We start from the raw sequence: 14,119 nt of genomic DNA on the forward strand, positions 1-14,119 counted from the left end.
AACCTATTTTTGAAGTGGAATTAATAATTACTACTAGAAAGATTAGTTGTATATTATTGATTAAAATAATAAAATTATAAAAAAAATTTGTTGAACAAAAAAAATTTTATATTTTCAGATTTCCCCTCTTTTTGGTTACAATTATTTAAGCTAAGGAGTTTAAACTCCTTTTATAATTCCAAAAGTGATGCTGATGAATACCTTGCATTAGCAGGATCATTGAATTACTCTATTTTTAGTCTAGTAGTCATCAAATACTAGTATAAAATTTTATCTTTTAAGCTTTATCAAGCAATTAATTAATTTATCGATAAGAAAAAGATCAACGTGAAACAACCGTATGATTTATTTAATAATTTATTGCTAGCAAGGAATAAGTTTTAATAAATTCTGATCAAAATATAAAGTTGAAAATCTCTCAATCCCTTTAATCTCAAGTATGATACACTTAGATTGTTGTTTTTTTTATGACATGAGATTTAAACGTTTATCAATGATATGATTTTTTCTACGAACTAATTTATAAAACGTTTTCACTTCAACTTTCTCTGTTAACTAAATACAGGTAACTAAATACAGGTAACTAAATACAATTATAATATAAGCTCATAATCTCTAACATATTAAAAGAGATTACAGAGAAAGTTGATTTACTCATTACAAATTTTTGAATAATTCATGATAATTTTGTGCACCAAATTTTAAAAACCTTAAAAATTTTTGTTGTATTTATTTGGAATTACAAACTTAAAATTATATTTGTTTGATTATTAATTTTAAAATTTTCAAAATCTTTTATTCTTTCAACTATTATCTTCATCAGCTTTTCATCTATTATATTAAAAATTTTTCAATTGAATCAACAAGTGATTATACATACATTAATTTACTTATCAAAGATAATTGCTAATCCTAATTTAATTTAATTTAAACTTTTATTATTTTAGGGGTTTTTTTATTTTAATTGAAGAAAAATAAAAAAATCAAATTTTAAATTTTCAAACGGTAATAAATAAACTAGAATCCATTTATCACCCAGAATACCCGTCTTAAATTTGATTTGAAATATAAAAACAATTGACAAGGACAGACCAATTTGGTAAATTTGACATCTTAGCGATCAAATCTACAGACCAACAGAGACTAGATTGCATTGTTTTAAATCAATCATGGATTCAAAATTAAATAATGAAACCAACACGCAAACAACAAGCAATGATCAACAAGAACAATGCAACGTCAAACAAGATGCATTACCAACATCATCAACAGCCTCATCATCAACCATAAATCAACCATCTTCCACATCCCCAATTATAGAACAAGCTTGTGATTCATGTAGGAAAAGAAAATTAAAATGTTCAAAAGAATTTCCACAATGTTCAAAATGTATTCAACATAAATGGAATTGTTCATATAGTCCAAGAACTATAAGATCACCGTTAACAAGAGCTCATTTAACTGAAGTTGAAAATAAATTATCAAAATTAGAAGAAATTATGAATTATATTTTACCAAATTCTATAAATATTGATGAAATCTTGAGTAATGATAATGAATTTGAAAAATATGAACAAAAATTAAAACCAATAAAAGAAAAATTAAGAGAGGAAGAGGTACATAATAGTGAAGTCAAAATTGATATTGGGATAGAAAATACAAATGATATAGTACAACCAGGTCAACAAATTCATCAAAAGGAAAATGCAAATAATGAACAACATAATCAAAGTCTAAATAATTATGATTTTCAACACTTTCAAACAGAACCACAATCATTAGTACAATCACCTACTGAAGATGATTTTTTAACATCATTCCCACCTTTACAACAATCCAAATCACATCCCATTCATTCAAAAACAATAGCCACTACACTTGATCAACAGCCTTACAATTTTTCAATTAATAAATCTAAAATCAAACAAGAGATTATAGACAGTTTCCTACTTAATAATATCCCAACTTCTTACAAAGACAATAAGAGTAATAATAATAATAGTAATAAAGAATTGTTTGACTCATTCCTTCACACGAATCATCACACTAATGAATCATCAAATCAATACAATGATAATGACAACTTTTTATCTAATTCATCATCATCATTTTTTCAAACTTCAATGAATCCAACAAATGAAAATTCAATGTTAACTTCACCATCATCAATATTAAGTTTAAATTCTTTACATAATGAAATGATAAGTAAATCAAATCACGATCAACAACAAATACATCAGGAACATGAACTAGATCAAGATCAAGAAGATACTCCAAAATTTAAAAAAATAAAATTAGAAAATGGTAAAGAAACTTCAATAAATGATTGGAATTTAACAAGTTTATTTAATTTACAAAATTTAAATGATACAACTAGTAAAGGAAATAATAATAATAATGGATTAAATGATTTAAATTCAACTAATTTTGATTTAATATTTGATGTTTTAGATGAACAAATTAACGTCTAATAGTATTCCACTAACGGTTTTTGATCTTTTGATGAAAAGTTATAGAATGAGTTTTAGCTTAGTTTTATGTTTTTAATTTCATTTTTACTATTTTATAATATTGGTTTTGGTTTAATATACAAAAAATGTTAATTGAGTAATGAAAAAATATACCAGTATCTTTTGATCAACGCTCTTTAGCAAATCTCAAACATCTAGATGAATTTCGTAAAGATTAAGTACGGTTGATGAAGGGTATAATTTTTATGAGTTTCACTACCAGTTGCAAAATCCGAAAAGCGGGAACGTGAACTAAAAGCTCTTATAACTACTTTCGGAGCCTTGGGAAAGCACTTGGTCTTTCCAAACTCAAAACTTGGGCTATTGCATCTCCTACAAAAGCTACTATCCCACCCTCATGCTTTCATCTAAATTACATATTTGATTCTTAATATTATTCTTCTAATGGTGGATCACCAATTATTTTCACTTTGTGTCATGAAATATAATTTAGTGTCATGTTTTAAATTTATGATTTAATTTCCAACAAAATCCCTTAATATTTCTTTGATAAGAACAATTTTTCTTATCTCTTTATAAACCACAATTTTCTTTTAACACCATATCATTTTCAACACAAGTATACACAATACTTTAGTTACTAACTGACTTAACTTCAAACTCAATCATTCAAATATTTAAGTATTCGCTATACCCAGCTTGTATCATAACAGTATTTTAATCTAAATTTTTACCCCGCTAACCATTAAGCGAATTACCACAACATGAACATTTTCAAATTTACACATCAAATCTCAATAAGAACAAGAGACATTTCAAGACGTATACAGAGAGCAATAAATGAACTTTCTGAAAATATACAAAGAGAAATACAACAAAATAGACATCAAAGATCTCCACAACAATCACAACATCAACCTTCATATGTACCTGTACCTGTTCCTGTAAACCAAAGGAAAGGTTCTAATCCATTTATACGTCAATTCTCCACATCAGCAAGAAGAAACTTTACATATTCACAGACTTGGAATTATAAATTTCAACCAAAATTTAAACAAAAATTTTATAAAACTACCATAAAAAATTTAAAATTTTATAAAAAATCTAAAATTTTAAGTTTATTAAATCATGGAATTATTTATCATAATTTTTCACAAATTTATCAAAGTAAATTTCTGTTAAAAATTTATCAACAAAATGTAAAACAAACTTACAAGATATTATTTAATAATTTAAGAGAAAAATATCAATTATATAAAAAAGATAATACTTTTTTAAATAATACTCCTTCAAATATTAATTCAAAATTATTATTAAATTTATCATTAAATTCTAAAAATCATCAAATAATCACATCATTAGCTAAAATCGAATCATCAGCAACAAATCATGAATTAGTAAATAACAACAATATAAACACTAGTTGTTTTATAGATTTTCCAATAAGTTTTAATTTTAATATTCCAAATGAAACAATTTTATCAGAAGAAATTTTTGATGAAATGATGTTTAATATTAAAAATTTTGAAGCTAAATTGAAAAATTTTAAATCAGATTTAGTTAATTTATTTGATTTAGGTGAATTACCTTTGAAATACATTCAATCTTTAAATGTTATTAGAATTCATTTCCCAAATTGTGATAAAGAAAGATTGGAAAGATTATGTATGGAGAAAGGTATAAGTGGTGGTATTATAATCGAAGAGGAAGATTCACTCAATGTCGTGAAAGCTACACAAGAACCTATCTCCAATTTAGAAGATGTTGATATTTTAAGTTCTTTTAATGAAGAATATTCTTGTACAAGTGATGCTGATATATTGAGTACAAATTCATCTGATGAATTACGTGATCATTTAAATGAAGTAGTAAGACCTATAAATGAGTTTATGCCAGTGCAACAAATGATAAGTATAAATGATGGTGATGATTATCATTGGGTTTCATCTAGTTAATTATTGTGTATAAATAATAAATATGTTTAAGTAATACTTGTATCTATCGTAACCTGAGATCCTCGACCTTTGGGCAACGATGTTAGCTCTCACATCCATCAATAACAGTTTATGAAGGGCTTCAATCCATTTACGTACAAATATCGAATTTTCAAACTGGGACCAAGTGATTACAATTTCTGAAACATTTGTAATTTTGACACGACACAAAAATATACCCGAATTTAAAGTTTATCTGATCATAAATTTAATAATAACAAAAATAGGCAACACCAAAAACTGAATACCAAAATATGGCAACAGAAGAAGAAGTAGAAGTAACAAAAGTTTCAATAGTACCAGAAGATATAGATCAAACCACAACTACTCCAATTCTACCTTCTCGAGAACCAATTCAATCCATACTACATTTGGACTCACCCATTAAATCCGAATCTACAAATTCAAATTCAAATTTAAATGATAATTCACCAAATATAAGTTCAATTCAAAGTTCTTATGATAAATCTACTTCAAATTATTTACTACAATCAAAACATAATATACTATCTATAAAATTTAATAATAAAGAATCAACAATACAAAAATCAATTGAAAATGGATATGAAAATATTAAAAATACATTTAATCATATAAAAAATACAGTTGGAACTTATCAAACTGATTATAATATTGATTGGGATTTTTGGACTCAAGTTGTTGATAATTATGATTATATAGTTAACAATAAATCAGAACAATTAAATAATTTAATAAATTTAGGAATTCCAAAAGAAATTAGAGGTATAATTTGGCAAATTGTAACTAAATCCAAAGATTCAAATTTAGAAGATTTTTATAGGTTATTAAAACAAGAAACTTCAATTCATGAAAAAGCTATAAAGCGAGATTTAACAAGAACAAGTTTTTTCACAAATTTAGAAAGTGTTGATAAAGCAAATGAATTATTTAATGTTATAAAAGCTTATTCAATATATGATCCAGATGTTGGATATACTCAAGGTATGATTTTTATAGCTGTACCATTAATAATGAATATGGATGAAAGTGAATGTTTTTGTTTATTAGTTATGTTAATGAAAGAATATCAATTAAGAGATTTATTTTGTCCTGAAATGAAAGGATTACATTTATTATTATATGAATTTGATTGTCTTTTAGCTAATTATTCACCAATTTTATATAATCATTTAACAAAACTGGGAATTAAATCATCAATGTATGCAAGTCAATGGTTTTTAACATTTTTTGCTTATAAATTTCCATTAAATATGGTTTTAAGAATTTATGATATTATAATTACTCAAGGTATGGAATCAATATTAAAATTTGCAGTAAATTTAATGATTCAAAATGAAAATATATTACTTAATTTGAATTTTGATAGACTACTAGAATATTTAAAGGATAAATTGTTTAATGTTTACGTTAGTCCCAAATATATTAGAGACAAAGATACAACGAAGACATCAGCCAACAGTAGTAGTACTGGTGGTAAGCTTAATTTGTTACGAAAATCATCAAGTAACATCCCTACAATAAATGATATGGATTATTATAAACTTGATGAATTTGTAACTGATTCAATGAAAATTAATATTGACCCCACAGAATTAGCCAAATTTGAATCTAAATTTAATCAATGTTGTGAAAATGAAGAATTAAAATTAAAAGATATTGAAAAATATCAAGAAGAAAATGGTAAATTACGTAAACAATTAAAACAATTAGAATTTAAATTTATGAATTTAAATCATAATCATATAGATATTGTACAAGCAATGATTGATTTAAAAGTTTCATTACCTGAAATAAATAATGAAAATGATGAATTAAATCAAGAAATTCAACAATTAAAAACAGATATTGAAAATTTAGAATTAAAAACAATTGATGAAAATTCAACGGCGAATTTACCAAGTTCAATTGAAAATGAAATTGAAGAATTATTAAAAGTAAATGCTGACGAAGTTAATAAAACTGCTAATTTAGAAGATGAAATTGAAAAATTATTACAAGAAGATGCTATATTGAGTCAACAATTAAAAGATTTTCAAAAAAATAATACATGGTTTAGATGGAGTTAAATAGTTTAATGATTATGAATTAAATTTCAAGTTGTGTAGATCACTAATTTAACCATTTCATATGTAAGACTATTGATTTAATCAACAGTTAGTTTTGAAAAAAAAATGAACACATGAAACAAGAAGTAATTATTTTTTAACACCATACTAGGTTCTAACATAGCATCATATTCATTCTATGTTAAATCCAATATGATGCGAAATAAAAATCACTTCTTGTTACACTACTTTAAATCCAGTCTTGTTGGCCCTTTCAGCTCATGATTTTCAAAACCCTTACAATTATCTTTACTTAGACTGGAGCTAATAATTATAAACTTTCCCTGACTTTTTTTAGCGTTATCAACGTCCCAAAATGTTTTTTTTTAACATTGATTTGTTCTCGACACATATGATTAGGGTTTTTGCCCTAACATGAAATAATTAATTTGTGCGACATTGATACTAACAATTATATGAAAAATTTATTAAAAAATCACATATCAATAGATTGATCAACAACAACCATATTCAAATTTGAGTCAACGCCAAAAGTATGTTCAACTAGATATCGTCAAGAGAATAGAACAATTATAGAGAAGTTTAAATTGGAAAAAAAACAAATGGGGTCATTTTCAGAGAATGAGACGAATACGAAATAAAAGCACCATGATAAATTCAAAATAAATGAAGTAATCCTGAGACCACTTGGGATAATGTATATGTCGAACATCTCAATTATCATCATTCTGACCAAGAACGCAATTGTAAAAATCATATCGAGATAAATTCATTCAATCAAGATCAACGGGAGATTAAATCGATAAGACTATCCAGCAACCACCACACAAAATGTCAAAGATCATTTTAGTTATCATTATGTGGTACCATCAAATTTGATGATATGGAAGTGACAATGATACTACAACTATTTTCTAGAATCAATGATTTAGCAAATGTCGAATGTGAGAGTCAGTGACTGAATTCGTTAAACCCAACTTTTAAGGATTTCCACACCTTCATAAACTTCTTATGAAAATTGTTCGATCAAATCGTCTTGAACTTATATACTAACTTAAAACTAGTGTTAATGCCAAATAGTGAAAGAAAAAAAATCCATCAACATCTTTTCCAAGAAGGTGTTCTTGTAGCTCCAAAAAATTTCGAAATTCAACATGATGAAATCGATACTAAAAATTTATATGTTATTAAAGCTTTACAATCATTAACTTCAAAAGGTTACGTTCATACTCAATTTTCATGGCAATATTATTACTACACTTTAACTGATTCAGGTGTAGAATTTTTAAGACAAGAATTAAATATCCCAGAAGGAATTTTACCATTAACTAGATTAAAGAATGCTCCTGCTGAAAGACAAAGACCACAAAGAGGTGGTGCTCCAAGAAGAGGTGGTTTCAGAAGAGGTAGAGATTAAAGAACATTAGTAAATGAATAAAAAATATATATAATAATTTTGTTTTCAATGTTTGGTGGTTCTATTTTTAGTTATATAATTTAATGAAAAAATGTGTAAAATATTAGAAGTTTTTCAATTGTAGAGGATGTATTGGTTGGCATAGATTGGATTTGGTGAAAGTTTTCGGATTCATTGTATTGGTTGCAAAAAACCGTCCCATCAACTACATGATAAAGAACCAAAAGAATGTGAACATCCAATCACCTGGATAATTATCATGGTGAAACTATTCATTCAAATTTCAAATTGCTTATCTCTCAACACTGCAGTGATTTCATAAGTTGTGGTGTTTCAAATGTATGTAGAATCTAAATTCCGCGTGGAATATTTAAATTTAGATAACGCATTTTATTTACAATCTTTCAAATCATTATCAAAATAACATCATCAAATAATCAATCATAACAACAGCATCAACTCACACCATACACAAATCCAATGCCCAATCCAGTAATAATTATCCAAAACCCACTAGAACTAGACTATAGTAATCTAATTAAACAAATAATACCCAAAATTATAGGATCAAATAGATTAGATGTATTAATAAAAGAACCAATAAAAAATGTAACAAATTTAAATGATATTTTATATAATTATTATAATTTAATAAGAAATGAAATAAATAAATTTAATTTTGAAGATTATAATTTTCAAATTAATATAATTTTTAATATATCTTTTTCAAAATATAAAAAGTTATTACAAAATTGGAATCATATTTTTATATCATCAAAAGAAAATGACTTGCAAAATTTACCAATACCGATAACTGAAATCGATACTGAATTAAGTGAGGTAAAACTAGATTCAAATTGTTCAAAAATTTCCAAACAATTTGAAACTACTGCTGTTGGAGGAACATTTGATCATTTACATGATGGTCATAAAATTTTATTATCAATGGCATATTTTCTTACATTAAAAAGAATGATTATAGGAATAACAGGTAATGAATTACTCAAAAATAAAAAATTTAAAGAAGTTTTAGAAACCTTCACCAAAAGAAAACAATCAGTTATTCAATTTTTAGATATAATATTTGATGATTTAAATTTAAGATTTGAAATTTATGAAATTAATGATATTTGTGGTCCAACTGGATATTTACCAAATATAAATAGTTTAATTATAAGTCATGAAACTTTAAAAGGTGGAGAATTTGTAAATAAATATAGACAAGATCATGGTTTTAAAAAATTAGATATAACTGCAATAAAAGTTATTGGAGATAAAAACAGTAATGAAAATAATTTATGGAAGGGGAAATTAAGTTCAACAGATATAAGAGAAAGAGAATTAAAAAAATTAAAACAATTAGAAAATATTAATTGACCATTAAACATAACTAACTAAGTAGGTTCTTCACTTAATAGATATTCCTTTATCATATTGTGATTGACGTTTTGGATTTCTATCAGGATGATCTAAAGCTAAACTTAAATCTCCATTACCAGTTTTATCAAAAATTTTTAGGCCTTCGTCATTTAAATCTAAATAAATTCCTTTATCTTGAGAATTTGCTAAAGCAATTTTAATTTTTTCAAAAGCTTGTAAACCTAATCCTAATTTTTTTCTTAATCTTTCTTTTGTTTCAATAATATTTTCATTAGGGAAAATTGTTAATATAAATGGTGCACCATGATGATTTGTACTATGTTTATGAAAATGGAAAGCAGGTATTAAATTAAGATTCTTTATATTTTCTGAAACTTTTAAATATTCTTGCTTAGTAAATTCATCATTTTTAAATTCTTCTTCTATATTTATATCAATATCATGATCTATAAATCTTTTAACAATATCATTTTCAACTAATGCTTCAACTTCTCCTGGAAATATACCAACATATATTTCACATTCATGACGTAAATGTGAAACAGGTTTATCAAATCTTAAAATTTCATCAAATTTATGATTGAAACCACTATAACATAATAAATGTTTTAAACTTGTCTCGGGAACTTGAACTTTATGTAATAATTTATTTATAATATCTCTTACAGTTCCATTTTTTGGAATTAATAATTCAAACAGTTGTAATTGTAAAAGATTATTAAACCAATTTACTTTAAAATTCTTTAAATTTTCATAATCTTTTATTTTAATATTTAAAATTTCATATTCAAAATCATATATATGATTTATTGAAGATTGTCTTGGTAAAAATTGTGATAAATAAGAATTTGTTTTGAGTGGATATCTTGTACCATTATTACTTATTGCAAAAATTTTTAAATATTCAGGATCACATTTTATATGTTTTGATAATATTTTTGATAATTCTTGATAATTATAATTGGATGATACCCAAATTTCAAAACTTTTACTTAATTTTTTAGCTTCTTCAATTTGTTTTATAGTTTCTTCATCATTATCTTGACCATTAATAGTTTCTGATTTAATTACTTGATCTTTTTCTTCTTTTGATTGTTCCCCTTTCTCTTCCTCTTCATCTTCAACATAATCTGAATCTTCATCAGATATATTTGCATTAAAAGGTTTAACTCTTATACGATGACGAGTTTCCAAAAACCTGTAATATTCTTTTAAATTTTTAAATTGTTGATCATCTTTTACTAATTTTTCAACATTTGAAATTTGAAAAGTTATAATGTCTCCACTACTTAATTCTTGTTTATCAAAATTTATATTTGGATCTAATTTTTCTAATTTATGAGGTGAAATTTCTTCATATAAATCAAATTCAATATCTTGATTAAAATTTAAAATTTTTCTAACAGGTTCAATTATAATTCCAACTTGATCTTGAGTTGATACTGTTATATGAGATAAAGTTCTAATTTCTTGAGAAATTGGATCAAAATATTTTATAAATATAATAATATTACCAGAAAATTCATCAATTGATTTAAATTCCATATTTTCCAAGGTTTTAGTACCAACAGATTTAATTTTATTAAAAACATCATCAAATTCAAAATCAATTGGATTAATTTTATTTGTAGGTTCTGTAGTTAATTGATTAATATTATTAATATCTTTATTTAATTCTTCAATAAAAAATACCATTTCATCATATTTTCTATTAAATAATTTCCCATAAATATTATTAATTGTTAGATCATATATATTTTCATTAACTGGAATATCTAATCTACTTGTATGATTATTTCGATGACATGTAACAATAAGTCTAAAATTTTTAGAATTTTTATCATACCCCAAAAATTCACCAATTTGTTCAACTAAATCTTTTAATTTACTATCTTTTCTAACTTTAAAAATTTTTGGATCACTTAATGTACCAACAAGTTTCTCTTCAAAAGATCTTTCTAAAGTTGCATCTAATGCTAAATCACAACCTAAATTATTATTAATTGTATCAATATTTATAATTTTAGCATTAGTATAATATAAAGCTTCAATTCTTTCTTTTTCAATTCTTTGTTTTTCTTCTAATTCATTTTGTATTTGATCAGATATATGTTTAGGAATATATGAATTTATTTCAACGTCATCCGCGGGTAAAATATTATTTAATTCAATTTCTCTATAATAAACTAACATATAAGCTGAAGTTACTCTTCTTATTAAATGTTCTTGTTGTTCTAATCTTGTCATTGAAATTTTATTATTAATTTCCATTGCTCCAAAATTTTCATTAAATACTTCTGTTGGTGTAACTTTCCAAACTTTATCATCATCAAATCTTAACCATGTATTATCTGAAGAATTTGGTTTTATCATTGCATAATAATGACCATTTGAAATTGTTCCTTGATGTACTAATACACCATGTAATTTATAATTCCAATTTTGATTTTTTATATTATCTGGTAAATCTTCATCTAAAAATGGTTTTAAATCAATTTTATCAGGAAATTCATAAAAATCATCAATTTTAACTAAATCATCAACCATAAAATCATATTCAAATCTTTTTAATTGTAAATGTAAAACTGGTGGGAAACTTTCAAATACAACTCCCTTTTTAGCATCTTGATAACCAAATTCTTCACCTGCTTGATATTTATTTTCTCCATCTAACATTTCAATTTCAATATAATTTTTAAATGATTGTTCAAGATTTTTACAACCTTTTACATTTAATTGAATATCCCAAAAATCTTCAACTCTTGATGATTCATATGGTACATTAACACATTTTATATAAGATTTCATTTTACCAACGAAAATATCATTCAAACCTTTTTCAATTGAACTTCCTTTCATTGCAGTTTCTAATTTATCCATTAATATACGATTTAATTCTTGAACATCATGTTGAGTAAAAGCATCTGAAGAATCCCAACCAAAAGATTTTGTTAATTCCATTGTACCAATTGGATCATTTGAATTAGTTAATAAATAAAATATTCTTTGTAAAGCTAAAGCAACAGTAGCAGTATTTTTTTTTTGATCAGTTGGTATTTGATAAACTAATTTTCTAAATAATTTTGTTGTAAAATAACTTTGTAATAAAGAATTTAAATAACATGTTGCACCTTGATTATTTAATCCAACATATCCAGAATTTAATTTTGAATCATAATTATTAAAATTATGCCATAGTACACCTGTTGAACTATCATCTATAATTTTAATAAAACCAGTAATATTTAATTGATTATTTTCTAATATTGGAAACAAACTTGGTTGAGTTTTTAAATTTTTTGAAGTTGTTAAAGTTCTTAAATCAATTAATGAACTAAAACCCCAATCAGTTTCATCTTTATTAAATCTATGAGAACTTTGATTTGGAAAATGAGCATCAGGATGTAAAGGATTCCAAAAATCAATACCAAATTGTGCACAAACATACCAATTTTCATCCAAAAGTTCACCAGTTTCTTCATTTTTTGGAGGAATTGGTTCCATATATATAGAAATCATATTACTATGATTATTATTACCAGTTGGAAATAATAAAATATTCCATTCAAATTCTCCACATTTAAATTTTGGTGATCTTATTTTTTCATTTCTTACAATTGATGCCCAATCTTTAATTTCCCATACAAAATGAGTTTGATCTTTTATTGGTAAATCAGGAATTGGTTTTAATAATTTTGAAGCTAATTCATTAAATTCATTTGCATTAGGGTATGCTTTATTATTTGGTTGTTGTTGTTGTTGTTGTGGTAGCTGTTTCTTTGATCTGTAATTTAAATTAGCTTGATTAGTTTGATGATTATATCCATTACCATTAGTTTGATTTTGATCATTATTATTTACAACTTCTATTAAATTCCCATTATTATCTACTATTTGTACTTCATCCATCCCTATTTCTTCCAATTCTTGGTCTTCTTCATCTTCGTCATCGTCTTCATCTTCATCATCATCTTCATCATTATCATCATCATTAACTCCAACTTGATCTTCTATATCACCAGTAATATCAACTATATCAGGACTTGAATCATCATCTTCTTCTTCTTCTTCATTATTACCGTTATTATTATTATAATATATTCTTTGATTATTTGTTAATTTTTGATTTTTATCATTTGGTAATATATCTTCATCAACATATTCATCAGTTGTACTTTCTATATCAATTGGATCATCAGAATATAATGATCTTTTTTTATTATTATTATTATTATAATAATCTTGATTATTATCCATTGTTTATAAAATGTTTGTCTGTATATATGTATGATTCAAAATAAATGTTTTTAATATGAAAATGTTTCTTTGATATGTTGATGCTTTATTGATTTTAACACCCTTGATTTAATTCGTATTTAATTGTGGCAATAAAATCAAATAAATTATAAGTATGAATGAATTCTTTTTCCTTTCTATATGAAAATTTAAAAATGCAATGTAGATGATTATCAATTCAATGTAATTGATCTGATAGTTTGTTAATTGAATTGTTGATGTATATGGAGTGTTGATGAAATGTTGTCTATATTATATTATAATATTAATAATAAATAATAATATTTGATCCCCTTTATAAAAATCACAAATTTAAATTATTATTATATAATTTTAAGTACTTAAATTTTACTTAAACAACAATTATTAAGATCTTATTAGATGATTGATGGATCTATTGAATTAGTTATAGAAGATATACTCAATTATTACTGATTATAAGAGAAATAAGTAGTAAAAAGTTGATTAAATTAGAAGAAATTGGTTCAAAATAAGTTGACTATTCTACTATGA

At 24.5% G+C, this 14,119-nt stretch overlaps 6 protein-coding genes across 6 annotated transcripts; 5 read left to right on the forward strand and 1 right to left on the reverse strand. All coding sequences in view use genetic code 12, as the record gives it.

Moving 5' to 3' along the window:
- Positions 1 to 1,169: 1,169 nt before the first annotated feature.
- GAL4 (galactose-responsive transcription factor) lies at positions 1,170 to 2,471 on the forward strand (the record flags this gene model as incomplete). Its single annotated transcript, XM_051759708.1, has 1 exon — positions 1,170 to 2,471. The coding sequence occupies one exon, from the start codon at positions 1,170 to 1,172 to the stop codon at positions 2,469 to 2,471; it is 1,302 nt and encodes a 433-aa protein (XP_051612363.1).
- A 764-nt stretch (positions 2,472 to 3,235) lies between these two features.
- Positions 3,236 to 4,426, forward strand: KGF55_004770 (uncharacterized protein; the record flags this gene model as incomplete). The annotated part of the gene is made up of 1 exon (XM_051759709.1): positions 3,236 to 4,426. One exon carries the CDS (start codon positions 3,236 to 3,238, stop codon positions 4,424 to 4,426), a length of 1,191 nt encoding a protein of 396 aa, XP_051612364.1.
- A 293-nt stretch (positions 4,427 to 4,719) lies between these two features.
- GYP5 (Gyp5p) lies at positions 4,720 to 6,513 on the forward strand (the record flags this gene model as incomplete). Its single annotated transcript, XM_051759710.1, has 1 exon — positions 4,720 to 6,513. The coding sequence occupies one exon, from the start codon at positions 4,720 to 4,722 to the stop codon at positions 6,511 to 6,513; it is 1,794 nt and encodes a 597-aa protein (XP_051612365.1).
- Positions 6,514 to 7,582: 1,069 nt separating this feature from the next.
- Positions 7,583 to 7,930, forward strand: RPS10 (40S ribosomal protein eS10; the record flags this gene model as incomplete). The annotated part of the gene is made up of 1 exon (XM_051759711.1): positions 7,583 to 7,930. The coding sequence occupies one exon, from the start codon at positions 7,583 to 7,585 to the stop codon at positions 7,928 to 7,930; it is 348 nt and encodes a 115-aa protein (XP_051612366.1).
- A 480-nt stretch (positions 7,931 to 8,410) lies between these two features.
- KGF55_004773 (putative pantetheine-phosphate adenylyltransferase) lies at positions 8,411 to 9,307 on the forward strand (the record flags this gene model as incomplete). The annotated part of the gene is made up of 1 exon (XM_051759712.1): positions 8,411 to 9,307. One exon carries the CDS (start codon positions 8,411 to 8,413, stop codon positions 9,305 to 9,307), a length of 897 nt encoding a protein of 298 aa, XP_051612367.1.
- A 30-nt stretch (positions 9,308 to 9,337) lies between these two features.
- On the reverse strand, positions 9,338 to 13,567 carry KGF55_004774 (ubiquitin-specific protease; the record flags this gene model as incomplete). Its single annotated transcript, XM_051759713.1, has 1 exon — positions 9,338 to 13,567. One exon carries the CDS (start codon positions 13,565 to 13,567, stop codon positions 9,338 to 9,340), a length of 4,230 nt encoding a protein of 1,409 aa, XP_051612368.1.
- Between the last annotated feature and the right edge of the window lie 552 nt (positions 13,568 to 14,119).

This window comes from Candida pseudojiufengensis (genome assembly GCF_024610245.1).
Source record: "Candida pseudojiufengensis strain CBS 10847 chromosome Unknown scaffold11, whole genome shotgun sequence".
In the NCBI taxonomy this organism is placed as follows: Eukaryota; Fungi; Ascomycota; class Pichiomycetes; order Serinales; family Debaryomycetaceae; genus Lodderomyces; species Lodderomyces pseudojiufengensis.